The 14,480-nt window shown below is 42.9% G+C and overlaps 1 protein-coding gene and 1 long non-coding RNA gene across 3 annotated transcripts; one reads left to right on the plus strand and one right to left on the minus strand.

Moving 5' to 3' along the window:
* Positions 1 to 42: 42 nt before the first annotated feature.
* On the minus strand, positions 43 to 2,960 carry LOC309350660. Its single transcript, XR_014160480.1, has 2 exons — positions 2,743 to 2,960; positions 43 to 1,283 (listed from the first exon to the last, which is right to left on the minus strand). It is a non-coding gene; the product is annotated as an uncharacterized lncRNA (long non-coding RNA).
* Positions 2,961 to 3,403: 443 nt separating this feature from the next.
* Positions 3,404 to 14,257, plus strand: WBP2NL (WBP2 N-terminal like). Of its 2 annotated transcripts, none has more exons than XM_081877647.1 (8): positions 3,404 to 3,562; positions 7,432 to 7,540; positions 8,786 to 8,921; positions 9,993 to 10,085; positions 10,385 to 10,594; positions 11,114 to 11,254; positions 12,450 to 12,526; positions 13,751 to 14,257. In XM_081877647.1, exons 1-8 carry the CDS (start codon positions 3,504 to 3,506, stop codon positions 13,796 to 13,798), a joined length of 873 nt encoding a protein of 290 aa, XP_081733773.1. In that variant the 5' UTR covers positions 3,404 to 3,503; the 3' UTR covers positions 13,799 to 14,257. The 2 variants fall into 2 exon arrangements, with proteins under 2 accessions (XP_081733773.1, XP_081733774.1); XM_081877648.1 differs by lacking the exon at positions 3,404 to 3,562 and adding an exon at positions 3,868 to 4,101.
* Positions 14,258 to 14,480: the final 223 nt, after the last annotated feature.

Raw genomic sequence — 14,480 nt, forward strand, 5'->3', positions numbered from 1 at the left:
TCACTGTATGGATTGGTATATTTCCCCATGCTGCTACACAGCTTTTTATTTTATTTTTTTATTTTTTAGCCTTTTGCATTGTGGGGAAAACTGACCAATCCATGTGGTGAAAGCTGTCAAAAAGGGCAATTTAAAGCAGGTCCATCTCCATGTGGCAGCTGTAACATGTGCATTGCTTGTAGTCAAGGCTGCTGGAAGCCATGAATGTTTATCCATTTAAGCTATTTTTATTTTAAGCATAGTGGTAAAACTTCCAGAGTGGTAGCTTCATCCTAAATCTACACCTTCAGGCATTGATGCTACTGTCTGATGAAGCACTTGACTACCCAGTCATAGGGAAATTATTTTCACTTCAAGATTTAGCTGCTGTGACTATAGGGCTATATTTTACTTTGTACATGGGACCAATAGGTGTGAGGAATGCAGATTTGTTTTCCTTGGCGGAGGAACTGTGGTCTGACAACTCCAAATCCAAGTTTTAATGGTTTTAATTTCTGTTGAACAATTTCTGCCTGCATCAATCTAAACGGTAAAATATTGTTCGTCACTTTGCTGCATAGCAAGATTAATGTTACAGTTTCACCCTCAGACTGAGCTGAGCAGGTCCATTTATTTTAAGAAAATTTCCATTTATATTATAGCAAATCTAAATTTACATGTTATAGTAAATGCTGTCCATAAAAGGAAAAAGCAGAGATATGCGCACACTCCTTGTCAATATGGATCTTTGCTTTTCTAGCTGAGAAGGCTACGGTAGCCTTTTGCTGCAGCTAGTGGTATTTACTAATATGAAATTATCTTTTGCTCCATTCCAATCTGCCCAGATCAAATGCCACCCAAGACACACAAACTCCTTAAATAGCACTCTGCTGACTATGACTACAGTACTACTACTGTTATAAATGTAATAAGAAAGTAAATGCCCCATAGTAATATTTTGGCTTCCCTCTTTTTGAGGTTCTTTAATGTTACACGTGGATCTAGACAACAAGGCCATAAAAGAGACACAGGTGCAGAGAAAAAGGTATCAGTGGAATCCTACTGTAGTCTCTGAAAATCCTACACTGTCATTGTGCATACCGAGATGTACCTAAAGTATTTTGGAAATCTAGATCCTCTTGCAAGCAAGTTCATGGATAATTGTAGATTACACTAAGATTCTTTTCTTCTTCTTCTGGCAGAGAAACTAATACAAGCATGGTAAATGAACGTAGCCTAGATTCTCCTGGTGCCTCTAGCTTATGGAAGTATCCTAATGAAGTCCTCTTGTCATCTGTCCAGTCCTGGTTGAGATAAATGACAAAAAGACACATACCAGTGATGTAAATGTTGCTAGACTTAACTTTCTGTGTTCTATTGTCGGATTAAAGAAAACGTTCTTTGAACAACTGGTTTATTTGCTTAGTTTTCCTTACACACACACACACACACACAATCACTCCATTTGGGTCAGAGTTGGTACACATGACACCTACTTTCAGCATTATTGTGTCACCTATATTACAACCCTACAACAATGGGCTGGAACTTTCCCAGCTTGGAGAAGAACAAGAAAAGGGGGGAAAGGCGCCAGTCCCTGGTGCCACCCCTTGGCTGGCTTAGCCCTCCAAGCCTCGGGCAAGTGGTCCCTGCTGCCCACCCCCACGGCACAGGCCTGGTTGTGTGAGAGTTGATAATATTTTATGAAATAATCCTAGTCCTTTGAGAGTACATTTCCAGATAAATACTGTTCAAGGCCATCTTAGATGTGCTTGTTGCCCTGATGATATTTGTAAGTAGATTTTGTCATTTGCTCTAAGCCATAGTCTTCAACCTTTTCAGACTCACAACCCACCATTAGCCCAAATATGCATTTGGGGATTCACTTTTCCCTGCCTCTTGTATACAGTATAATTTGTATGGCAGTAATATTACTGTTTGCAGCCACCTTGTCTTTGGTCCTAGTTCACCAATGAAAGACTAATGAACAAACTATAAATTAGCAGAACGCCTGCTGTATGGCTGAAGTTATAACACACTTTTTACGTTAAGGAACCCAAGGTTGCATGACTATGTCTTCAACATGCACTATGAATGCAACATAGTTGTATTAAAAATAGTCTTGATTCAAAGGTAATATTAATATCATACAGTGAATTGAACTCTATGTATATTTCCAAAGGGCTCCACATCTGACATTTACCGTAAAGCTGCTGTTTCCATCCCGAACAAAGTGGACTTCTAAAATCACAATTTGTGGTTTTGTGGTTTTTTACCATTTACATGAGAGACTTGCTGCATCAGACCCATCAAGTCCAGCATCCTTCTTACCACAGTAGTCTACCAGCTGTCTCCAGGAAGCCTACAAGCAACCTAACATCTGTAGGCATGAGAGGAGATGGGATATGAAACAAGGTTTTGTGATTGGGGTAGGGGGGGTGGAACAGTCACTACTTTTTGGAGCCAAGTACAGCTATAAGAGCATGGTACAACTGTTTTAAGGTATTGCACCATATTCTTAAATATGATACAGCAATATGTCAAACTGTTGCCAGGCCTATAGCAACAAGTTAAATGCAAACAGAAAGAGAGAAGGGTAAGAAAAACAAGCCTTGAGCATTTAAAAAAAATGTTATAGCACCACAGTTATCAAGAGGTTCCAGAAGGGCAGTAATGTTAGTCTGCAGCAAAAAACAATACAATCATGCAGCACCTTAAAAACCAATACATGTATTATGGCTGTAATAAGTTTGGGTTCAATACCTTGAGACAAGATTTAACATAGTGAAATTTATTAGCTACTACAACAACAACAACTAAGAAATGTCTCTGAATCACTACAATGGCTGGTGGCACAGCTTTGGCAGACTAGAGTCCTCTTCCTCAGAGGTATGAAGCGTATAGTGCGCGCACTAGATGGAGGAAATGTAATTCCTGCGGTGAGATGGAAACGCAATGCAAAAAAATAATAATAGTCTGTATCCCCCGCACCCATTTCCTTTTCCTCTGACTTCACTGTTGACACCCCACTGCCACACGTTGCTGGGAATCGCAGGTAGGCGAGAGGTGAGGTGGGTTGGCTGTTGCGTCCATGCCCCGCTTCGCCGGCTTCTCACAGCAAAGGACTCTTTGAAGTCGCAGAACAAAATCCTAGAATGGTAGATCTGAAAGGGACCCCAGGGTCATCTAGCCCAACCCCCGGGATGCAGGCATTAAGTCCGGGATACATTTGTTAGATCTGAATACGCCGCTGAGTTTAGCCTCTTTGTTGATTTTAAGCTATGGGGACTCTGTCCCTGCGGCTGAAGGACCTCGATACCCCGCTCTGCTCGTTTCCCCTTCTTCCTCGCTCTTTCTTTCCCTCCCTCACTTTGCCGGCGCGCCCGCCCGCCCCATTCCCGCCCCCCCGAGAGGCGGGCCTGTGCGCCGTGAGGTCACGGCCGCGGCGAAGCCACTCGAGCGCCGCTTCGTATAAGGGCGAGGGAGGAGGGCCGTCTCGGTCGGCGGCGCTATTGGCCGGGAAGATGGCGGTGAACAGGCACCACTCGGCGGGCGGCGGGGTGATCCCGCCCAACGGGGAGAGGTAACTAAGGAAGCGAGGAGAGGGGAGACGTGGAGCCGGGGAAGGGGGCGCCCTCCCCGGCCTCGGGGGTCGCCAGGGGGGCCCTCGCCCGGGTTTATTTCGGAGGAGACCGCGGGCGGCTTCTCGAGAAAAGTCGCCCCTGGTTCGGCCACCGAAAGCAGCGCCAAATCTCTCCCCAGGAATTGCGATTGTGACGCGCGCGCGCAGCAGTTAACTGCCCGTGTGAATGCTGTTACGCAGGGCATTCCCCGCCCCCCCTCTTCCTCCCGTGCCTTCTTCCCTCGGGCTCCTGCCCGGTTTATGTTCATGGGGGGGGGGGGGCGAAAGTTTTAAGGGGTAAACATCCCTTGATCTGTGTTGTTGTGGGTAGATAAACTCGCTCCCTTGTAGCGCAGCCCTGAAGGTGTTTACTCGGAAGTAAGGCCTTCTGTTCTCCGCGGCGCCCACTTGCCCCTTCGCATACCTCGGGTCGGTGCCTTAGGCGTAAGCTGCTGCGCAGGCTGATTCAGTTCGTGACATTTCCTCCTCTTCAGCCCTCGGTGGGTGTGACCCTAATCCGTGCTTTCCCTTTGTCATGTGCTACACGCAAGTTACACGTTGATCCCCCACAGTATGAGTGGAGATCAGCGTACATTTATTTTCTTAATATTTCGCCGGCCGGTTTGCCACTTTAGCAGAGATAAAGTGACTAGCGTGCCAGTGAAGCATAAAAGAAAAATGTCGATTTTACCAGTGTTTACAAAGTAATACTAAAAATAGTTACATTCCTTTGAAGCATATTTGAGACATACTAAGCAGATGGGCTGTGGGCAGCCATTTATCCCCTACAGTGAAGGAGATATCCAGTGTTTGGGGCAGCCAAGAACTCTTTTGAATAAAGATACCTTGCCATTTTTTCCTCATGAAGAACTGGAAAGTATCTTAAAAGTAAGGGTGCTGTGAATTGATGTATACAAGTGTGGTTCTCCAGGTGGATTTCGTGTCAATTTTTACCTCACTAGGTAATTGTTATCAATTGATAACAATTGTTATTGATAACAATAATCAATTGATAACAGTTGGCCAAAAATATGTGTGGCAGAGCACATCTCATTTATGTAGCTGTGATTTTGGTTCTACCCAAAGCATGCATTTAAAGCATGTGACTTCCCCCAAAGAATAATGGGAACTGTGGTTTAAGAATGTTAGGAAATGTAGCTCTATGAGGGGGTAAACTACAGTTCCCAGAATTCTTTAGCAGAAGCCATGTGCTTTAAATGTATGGTGTAAATGTGATATTCAAGTTGCTCTCTGCTTTGTTATGTGTAAACAGAGCACCATTGGTTTTTTAGGTGGTGTGAGCACCAGTCTTCTGCATCTGTCAAAAATTACTTGCTGGATTGGCAGCATGCCAGAAAACTTAGCTTGTAAATGATTGGCCCTCAAATTGTATTTAAGGGGAAATAATTCTTCCAGCCTGCTGGCTAGTTCATTTGATCTATTAGACTTCATAGTTGTCTTTTCGAGAATATAGTTGTTGTCTGGCCAGGGCAGACAGAAAAGCTCTTGATAACCATCACAATACTGGTATCTCTTTCTTACCCTTGTTCCTGTTATGGCTGGAATTGACATGTTACTTTCCCAGTGTAAGCTAAATTTGTCAAATGGATTAGACATCCCTTCGCTGTGCTGTCCCTATTCCTGGCACAGGGTTCCTACAACAACTCACTGCTGAGATTTGAGCTACCATCTTAGAATCACAGAATTGTAGTTGGAAGGGACCATGAGAGTTATCTAGACCAGCCCCCTGCAATGCAGGAATCTCAACTAGATCATACATGACAAATGGCCATCCAACCTCTGCTTAAAAACCTCCAAGGAAGGCTGGTCCACCACCGCTTGTGGGAGTCTTTTCCACTGTTGAACTGCTCTGTCAGAAAGTTCTTCCTGATGTTTAGTCAGAAACTCTTTTCTAATAACTTGAATCCATTGGTTCAAGTCCTGCCCTCCAGAGCAGGAGAAAACAAGCTTGCTCCATCCTCCATTTGACAGCCCTTGAGATAATCTGAATATGGCTCTCATATCTCCTCTGAGTCTCCTCTTTACCAGGCTAAACATACCCAACTCCCTTAACTGTTCCTCATAAAGTTTGGTTTTCAGACCCTTTATCTTATTGGTCAGTCGCCCTCCTCTGCACATGTTCTAGCTTGTCAGTATCCTTCTTTCGCTGTGGATATTGACAATTATATTATTCAGTTGATTATTCAGCTGAATGACCAAGAACAATAAAAGCAGAGTAATGGTGAAGCCAAGTGCATGTTAATTGTACTTGCAAATTATGAAAAGTGTAGCACAGAGTCCAGTTTGTTTTCTAAACAGAAGATCATGGTTAGGAGAATTTCAGATGCTGGAGAAAATAGACTGGCCCAAGACATTTTGGCACCTGAGGCAAACCACACAATGCCCTCCCCACCACCAGGGAAGAAGGGGTGAGTGAAGATTTACATCAGGAACAATGGTAGTGCCTCTTATTTGCCTAGAGGCTGTATCTGGCAGAGAGTCTGCTGAGGAACACAGCTGATCTGGCCTCCTAAGAGTGCCACAGTTGTCATGGCCACTGCAGCAGCAGCAGGCGATGCATTTCTTGGAGATCAGATCTGTGGATCCTTCCCTCTGAGGCAGTCGTCTCGTCTTGTCTCATGCATGAGCTGGCCCTGCTTGCATGCAAATTTATATGTTGTTGCATATTGTTTTAAGTTTCTGAAAGCCAATGGAAGCATTGCATTTTTGAAAGATGAGCTGAGCACCTATAAACGACAGTCACAACAGGAATAATGATTTCAACTTAATTATTAACAAGTTTAAGTTTCCACTGTATTGACTGTTAGTGCATCATTTGATCTATTATTTATTATTATTTTTGTCCCACAGCACCTGTGCTTCAGGATCGCTTATAACAAAAAACCTGACACTATAAGCCACAAGACCAGTTACAGAACAGAGCACACAAACCTCATTGGCAGAATGAAATTCAGTTGACTTAGAAAACTCTCACTAATTGGCTCTGGGCTAACAAAAGAGCTGGAAGGGAAGCCAGAGCGAGTTAAATCAGTCACATGATTCTTAGCTGGTCAGTGAGAGAGCTAAATTGAAAAGCATTGCACAGCTCTTTCATAACCTGTTCGTGAGCAGTAGGTCACCAGTAAAATATCCCTGAACAAGAAATGGTTTAGGGGTATCCTGATGACAACAGACTGTTCATATGGGAGTTTCCGTAGCCTTAATATTAGCAAATGTTCGACACACACTTGGAAGAATGCAAAATGAGAGGCAGCTGTAGAGCACATCACATGGGGATCTGCCTTGTCAGGATAGCTCCCAGTACCGCTCAGCTGGCAGTAAGGGGGAGGATTTTTGTTTGTTTTTTGTAATTCCCCCTATACAGCCAAAATCAGTTCTTCAGACTTGGGGAGGCTGGGGAAGGGGAGGTGAATTGCTAACCAGCTTTTTCTCCTTTTCACTAATTGAAACTTTATTGTCAACTGAGTAACACGGTTGGATACAATACAACCCTCAGTTAGGACAATTGGGGAGGGGGAGTCCCTTTGCACAAGTAGAAGCCCTTGTTAGGTGAATCCTGTTCACTGGATTCTCTCGTGTCCTGCTTTAGACTTGAAATGTTAGGAGAATTGTGTTCCCGTTTAGTGTCTGAAGGGGAAAGCAAATATATCTGCTGAGTTGGGTTTTGCTTTCTGAATAGCTGTCTGGGCTTGGCAGTGGCTCTCCCAGTGAGTATAGTAGAGTTGGTTCTTCACCGATCAGTACTGGCATGTTTTGCATAGCCCACTAAGAAATGCTCATGCGGCCATATTTTTTCTCCTTCCCTGAAGCATTCTCAAGCACTGTAAAGATGTGGAGCTGACCTTCTCTGATGTGACTGGCAAACCAGAGATCTTCAAGGGCACCAAGAAAGGAATGGTGTTTCTCACTCCTTACAGGGTAAGTTTTGAGTGAGGGCCAGTTGCATCTTAGACATCTTTTGAAGGGTCATTCAGTCAGGACAGCAGTCACTTGTAGTTTATCTAACTACAACTAGTGTGAGATTCTACAGTACATTCTTTTCTATACTATTAGTGTAGGTATTTTTTTCCCTACATTTCAGTGGTACCTCTGGATGCGAACGGAATCTGTTCTGGAACCCCGTTCGCATCCAGAAGCAAATGCAACCCGTGTCTGCGGGTTGCGATTCGGCGCTTCCGCGCATGCTCTTGACGTCATTTTGAGCATCTGTGCATGCGCAAGCGGCGAAACCCGGAAGTAACACGCTCCATTACTTCCGGCTCGCCGTGGAGCGCAACCCGAAAATATTCATCCTGAAACTACTTCAACCCGAGGTATGGCTGTAGTTGAAATGATAGAGTAGAAGTAGTTTTCTTCTTTCAGGCATTCAGCATGGCTACTACAAATTCTGAAATTTTCTAGATTATTTTGTTCTGAAATTTCATGTTGGCTTAAGATACAAGAAGGCATTCTGACTGACACAAGATGAAAACTGTTTTTGTGGGTTGTTTGATGTTCTACATAAATCTATCTTCAAATACTGTTCAGAAACTTCTGCTGGTATAGAATGCCACTTCCTTTTTCCAGCCCCCACCTCACTGGCCTTACTTTGAACCTTCCAGGAGCAGTGTTGTTGTTTTTGCCTGGTTGGAATGTGTCCTTGAACTCTGATAGTGCCAGGATGGAGGACAGAAAGAGTGTGTAGAAACTAGCAGACTCTAGAGTGTTCAGAAAGAGCATGTGGCACTTGAAAGGTTACCCAGAAGAGAATTTGGCCTCAAGATGAAAAAGATTCCCACCTTCTTCCTAAACTGCCAGTGAGAGGTCTTAGTGGGGAACCTCCATGCTCTTAAAAGAGGCCTGTCGCAGCCCAATTTTGTAGACATTTAGGGAAAGGATGAAGACATTTGAGTGGGTGGAGGGACTTCTGTAGAAAACTGGTTATGCTTCTTTATTTTTTCATTTATTTTAATAAATATTAAATGAAAATTCCTGACTTAAGTCTTCAGTTGATGGTTTGATATGGGGGGTTGGCTTTCTCTCACTTTGAAGAATTAGTTATTTGTCCTGGATTGTTTCGTACGTAGTTTTATATTACATATTTTTATCCCTGTGTTAACTGCTTTGGGCCTTGTATAGAAGAGACAGCACGTGGTATAAGTTTGATAATTAAATGTATTGCAGGTTATTTTTGTGTCCAAGGGCAAGGACCCAATGATGTCCTTCATGATGCCCTTCTACAAGGTGAAAGGATGCTCCATTGAACAGCCCGTATTTTCCGCCAATTATATCAAAGGAGTTATAGAAGCAGAACCTGGAGGTATGTACTACATCTTGTGGTGACGAATGTATTTATTGTATCACTGAGTTTAACGCAAGTTGTGCAAAATCTACTTCAGTGATTTATTTTCCATTGGTCTTTTTTTCCCCCTTTCCATTGGTCTTGAAGAGCATGATTGCATCGGAAATGTGGGGCAGTGTCTCATGTGAATATCACATGATAGAAATGAGTTTTTCCTGTGAGTTTGTGTGTTTACTAAAAACACACCCCTCCCTGCCGAGTTTGATTGTGTTTCAGCACTCCTTTTATGAACATATCCTCTTGGCTTGCAAATCATTATTTTCATTGTAACTAGTGTAGCGATGAGGATTTTCACTTCAGTCTTTTTATTATTATAGCTTGATTTGGGAAGAGGAAAAAGTTGTTTTATTTCAGAAACATATTTTTTAAAAACTTTCATTTCAGTAAATATTTTCTTGCCGAGTTATGAAGGATGCTTGCTGGAATAAGACAGTAAAAGATTCTGCTGGTAGAAATTCTTATTTTACTTTCTAGTTAAGTTCCAGACCCTGATTAAATTAATAAATCCATGGAAAACATCTGACTTATTGGTCTTCCATTCAAGTTACCCATCCTCCAGCCTTATCAAATCAAATACTAATTTTATATAGCTATTTTTTTCATACTACCTGAAATAAGATGAATCTTCTTTGAATCTGTAAGGCGGTGAAACCTAGCTTGCAGGAGAAGTACTTGATGGGTTAATACTGGTGTTAATACTATAACTTGGTTGAAACTATTCTTGATTTCACTTTCTTACCCAGAAGTGACCAACCTGTTGTGCTCCCTCTCCTCCTTGGTGTTGTTAGATTACAGTTTCCATCATTCCTGACTAATGGCCTTGTTGGCTGGGGCTGGTGGCAGCTGAAGTCAAACAACATCTAGAGCTTCCCCGTCTGTTTTAGTTACCTTTCGTGCCATCAAATTAAAATACAAATGTTTTCATTTGCCCAGAAGCATATGGGTCCAAATTAACTCTGTTAACTTTTATCTTTGCAATCTCTTGGGAAGCTTCCTTAATTAAAATTTAACCTGACTTGTTTTTCTCAGGTGGCTGGGAAGGACAGGCTTCATTTAAGATGAGCTTCTTCAGTGGAGGTGCCATAGAGTTTGGGCAACTGATGTTCAAACTTGCTAGTGATGGTAAGATTTTCTCCCCCGCCCTCAATGCCATTTGCTGCTTAATCTGTATTTGCTTTGCTTTCTGGTTTTGCTAGCAGTAGCTGGCCCTTAGTTAGTCTGGCTGCCTCCATTAACTGACCTGTTCATTTTCATCCTCATGGTTCTGTCCTGCTCTAGGTGCAAAACTGGCAAAAACATCAACAAGGGAAAGGAGATAATTTTGCCTTAATCAATTAAATGTAGACTGATTTAAGACATCGTCATAAGACGTCCAGGGTTTCATGTGCTGATTTTAGCTTACTGAACATATTCCTCTTCAGCTTCTAGGGGAGTACCTGCCCAGAGTTTTGGCTATGGCTATGCACCTGTTCCCGGGGGCTATGCCCCTCCGCCTTTTCCAGGAGGATATGCACCTGCACCAGGGGCCTATGCCGCACCACCACCAGGACCATACGGTTATATGCCTGCACAAATGAATGGATATGGACCTGCTGCACAACCTATGGGATATCCATATGCTCCTCCTCCAGGTAAAAAATCCAGCAGATTGCATGAAATAATGTCACTCAAAAAAGGGCAGTAGTATATACGACCAGACAAAATATATAACTATTCCATGTAGGTGAGATGACTAATGCTCAAATCTAGAGAATATCCACAGTAACACAAAAGTGGAGGGGATCCTATTCAGTGTAGAATGCTTGGAACACACTAAACGTGGATTGGGTCATTTCGCTAAACAAAGTAAGACTTAGTCCTTGACTTCAAGTATTACATGCATTGTTTTAGTAGGTACATTCTCCACAGTACATCTGTATGTGGTGACTCAGCCTCTGCTGCTGCCTTGCTTTCTATGCAACCAGTGGGAACAGTTGCTGGATCAGTATGGACTATGTAGTTTGAACAGCAATTGTCTCAGTTTAAGCAGGTAACTGATATGGGGAAAGCGGATGAAATGCAGCATAGGAAAATCCTGTCCTGGTGAACTGCTCCTCCTTGAATATTTCTGTGATGCGTGTACAGACATGGCATCTGTTATCTATCGTCAGGCATGTATCCAGCACCTCCTGGGATGAACTCCATGTACATGGCACCGCCTCCTCCATACCCTGGCCCTTCTGCAGGACCTTCGGCCCCATCTCAGGCAGGACCTTCAGTTCCTAGAACCTGGACAGAGCCAGGAATGCCAGGTAAGTTTCCGTTTAGAATGGGGGGGGGATTGGATCAGTCTCCCAGTGTATCTTTTTTTAAGGTTTTGAATAATTTCTTTGTTGAAGAGAGGTGAGTGGTTGAGCGTGAGGAGTTACCCTGTTCTAATAGTCATGACAGCCAAGGAAGCTGTGAATCTATTTTGTTGTTGTTGTTGTTGTTGTTGTTGTTGTTATCTCTATTTGAATTTATATACCACCCTATACCCAGGGGTCTCAGGGCAGTTCACAGAATAAAATCAAGATATAAAACCACAAAATACCTAATAAAAATAAAAACAGCAACCCAATAGCCCCCCCCCCATAAAAACACATTTTAAAAGGGCATGAGATGTACCTGGTTAAAGAGGAACGTTTTTGCCTGGTTCCTAAAGATGTATACAGTGGTGCCTCCGGTTATGAACTTAATACATTCTGGAGGTCCGTTCTTAAGTTGAAACCATTCTTAATCTGAGGTGTGCTTTTGCTAATGGGGTCTCCTGCTGCAAGTCTCCCACTCGCATCCTGGGGCAAAGTTCACTTCCAGGAGACCTACTTCCAGGTTAATGGAGCTCATTACCCGAAGCATTCGCAAGGAGCACAGTACGTAACCAGAGGTTCCACTGTAATGAAGGCACCAGGCGAACTTCCCTGGGGGGGGAGCAGTCCACAGACGGGGAGCCACTGCAGAGAAGGCCCGTTCTCGTGTTGCCATCCTCCGAACCTCACGAAGAGGGGGCACACAAAGGAGGGCCTCAGAAGATGATCTCAGGGTCTGGGTAGGTTCATATGGAAGGAGGCGGTCCTTGAGGTATTGCGGTCCTGAGCAAGCTCTCAGAAGGTTTTAGGATCCCAGAATGCTTGTTAACAGAATACAATCGGTCTAAATTCCAGGTGGCTACCTAATCCTGCAAAAACCTGTTGGGACTACTATTTGTATAAGTGGATACCTCTCTCTCTTAAAATCTTGTTTCTTGATCTTTGTCTCTGTGGTCATTGTGGCATCTTTTCTCCTGTTCCCTGTCTCCTCAGAATGAATGCTGTTCAGCATGTCCACAAACCAACTGCTGACACTGCAGAATCTGCTCTTTTGTCTAATCTAAAAATTTTGCTAAAACAAGCAGCATTTGCTTTGTGAATATAATTAGTGTGGATTTTTGTATTTTTAAAGATGCTTGATTCTTTCCTACTGCACTAGGTGGCAACAAAGCAACAGAGGCAACTTCCAGTGCATATTATAACCCGGCTAATCCTCACAATGTCTACATGCCTATGGTAAGGAACCTTACTATGTCTGATGGATATAGGGAGGAGAAATGGCAAGAACTCTTGCTATGCTAGCAATCAGCTGGACATAACTTGCAACTGGTTGAAGTATACAGTACAGCTTCTTACAGTGCAGTAAGCATACTTGGTATCTTTGCTTCCTGTAGTAGAGATACCAGCCGTACTGAAAAATGGGAGGGCCAATTGTAACAGCACATAGGGACCTTGAGCTTTGCCTATTCTCCATCTGCATAAACGTCAGTGAGGACCTTCCCTACAAGGGCCTCCTTTACTTCATGCTCGTGGCTGCCAAGCTCATGATATTGCATTACTGGAAGAAGGCTGGTTAACTATCCGAAGACAGATGGTATGATGAATTTTGGAATGCAGCTCTGTTGGAAAAGATCACAAATAACATAAAATCCACGAGAGGCAAATCAGAATCTATGAAACATATTGCAGTTTCATAATTTGCTTCAAATACATCCAAATCTGACACAAGATGGCATCCACTTTCTTGGTACAAGATTATTTGATTGACCCACTTCTCCTTTTAGGTTTGATGCTAGCTTGGAATAATTTGATAAATGCTCACTGTAGCTTATTTCTTTAACCTGTACTGGCAGCCAACAAGACAATTTTTGTTACAAGTAATAACCTCATTTGTATTACTAGGTTTTTGTTCTTGCTTGGTTTTTAGTATATGTGATTAATGTTCTGTGTCACTCTCAGTAAGCTATAAAGCTGCGATAAAGAGCCATTTCAGTGGAAGTTTTACACACACAGAGAGAGAGACAGAGAGACACAGAGAGAGTCTTGAATTCTAAGGGGGAAAGGCTGCATTAAAACAAAGTAAACCTTAAATTAGTTAAATTACACTACTTAGACAATCCAGAGTGCACCCCTCCTTTTAAAAAAAAGGTGCCATTGCAGCCATGTGTTAAGTGCCATCCTATCACTGGCATGTGCAGGTTATATAAAATTGTGTACTCCATCTTGAAGTGTATTGCTAGGGGGTACTGGACTTAAACTTGTATTGAGAGAAGAACAAGATACCTTGTGGGTTGAGGACCCTCATATTAGATGTCTTGCCCATTTGAACATGATGGCCCCCCAAGCATGATGATACGTGTGCTGAAACTATGAAATGAGCAAAGTTTTGATGTGTTTTGTAAAAAAGGTGACCCATGTACCATGGATGTGCCACATTAATGCTGTCTCCATTTAATTTAGGATCAACCACCTCCTTATTCACCACCTGAGGAGAAGAAGAATAACTGAGAAGAGCCCAGGGGCTGTCCTCCCATGTTTTTGTCCTAGAAGATTTTGCCATTGCTGCTGCCTCCTCTTGGTTCTGTATGCTCTAGGTCATACTGTGTCACTAACCTGCACGATGTTGGGTGACTCCTCAACACCCGCTGTTCTTGAAACTTTCCTCATGGCAATACAAAAGAGCAGTGACAGTATTGCTTTCCTGAGTACTTACTTTCTCTCCTGAGACCAGAATAGAACAGCCATGACTATTTTAGCCCTTGGTTTGACAGGAGAGGTGAAATATGCATAATGCAAATGAAGCCACTTCACATAAGTAGGAATGAAATACTGAACCTCTTTGTATGGAACAAAAACACTCGTATAATGACACACAGATAGGAATATGACAGGAGTATTCTGCTTCCATGCATCTCTGCTTGTGAGCATCAGTGTGGCATGTTACAACTGTGTTAACTCCATGCATTTTTTTAAAAAAAATACCATGCAGTTTAATGCATGAGAGGGAATTCTATAAATATGTGGAGGCTTATCTTATTTTCTAGGAAAGTAGCAGAGAGGACTTATGGGGAAATCTCCAGTGATGTACAAAAAGATGGCCTGGGGAAGCAACCAAAGGGCTAACCAGTAGCTGTCTTTTTGAATATGTTGGTGCATCTCCAACTTATCATGATGAAACTGCATCTGGCTC

Source organism: Podarcis erhardii, assembly GCF_964252035.2.
Source record: "Podarcis erhardii genome assembly, chromosome: 10".
In the NCBI taxonomy this organism is placed as follows: Eukaryota; Metazoa; Chordata; class Lepidosauria; order Squamata; family Lacertidae; genus Podarcis; species Podarcis erhardii.

Excerpts from the sequence above, each read along its gene's own strand:
- WBP2NL (XM_081877647.1), top strand. The coding sequence starts at position 3,504 with ATGGCGGTGAACAGGCACCACTCGGCGGGCGGCGGGGTGATCCCGCCC. Across the intron at positions 3,563-7,431 it reads ATCCCGCCCAACGGGGAGAG|CATTCTCAAGCACTGTAAAG; the intron begins GTAACTAAGGAA and ends CCTTCCCTGAAG. Across the intron at positions 10,595-11,113 it reads TCCATATGCTCCTCCTCCAG|GCATGTATCCAGCACCTCCT; the intron begins GTAAAAAATCCA and ends ATCTATCGTCAG.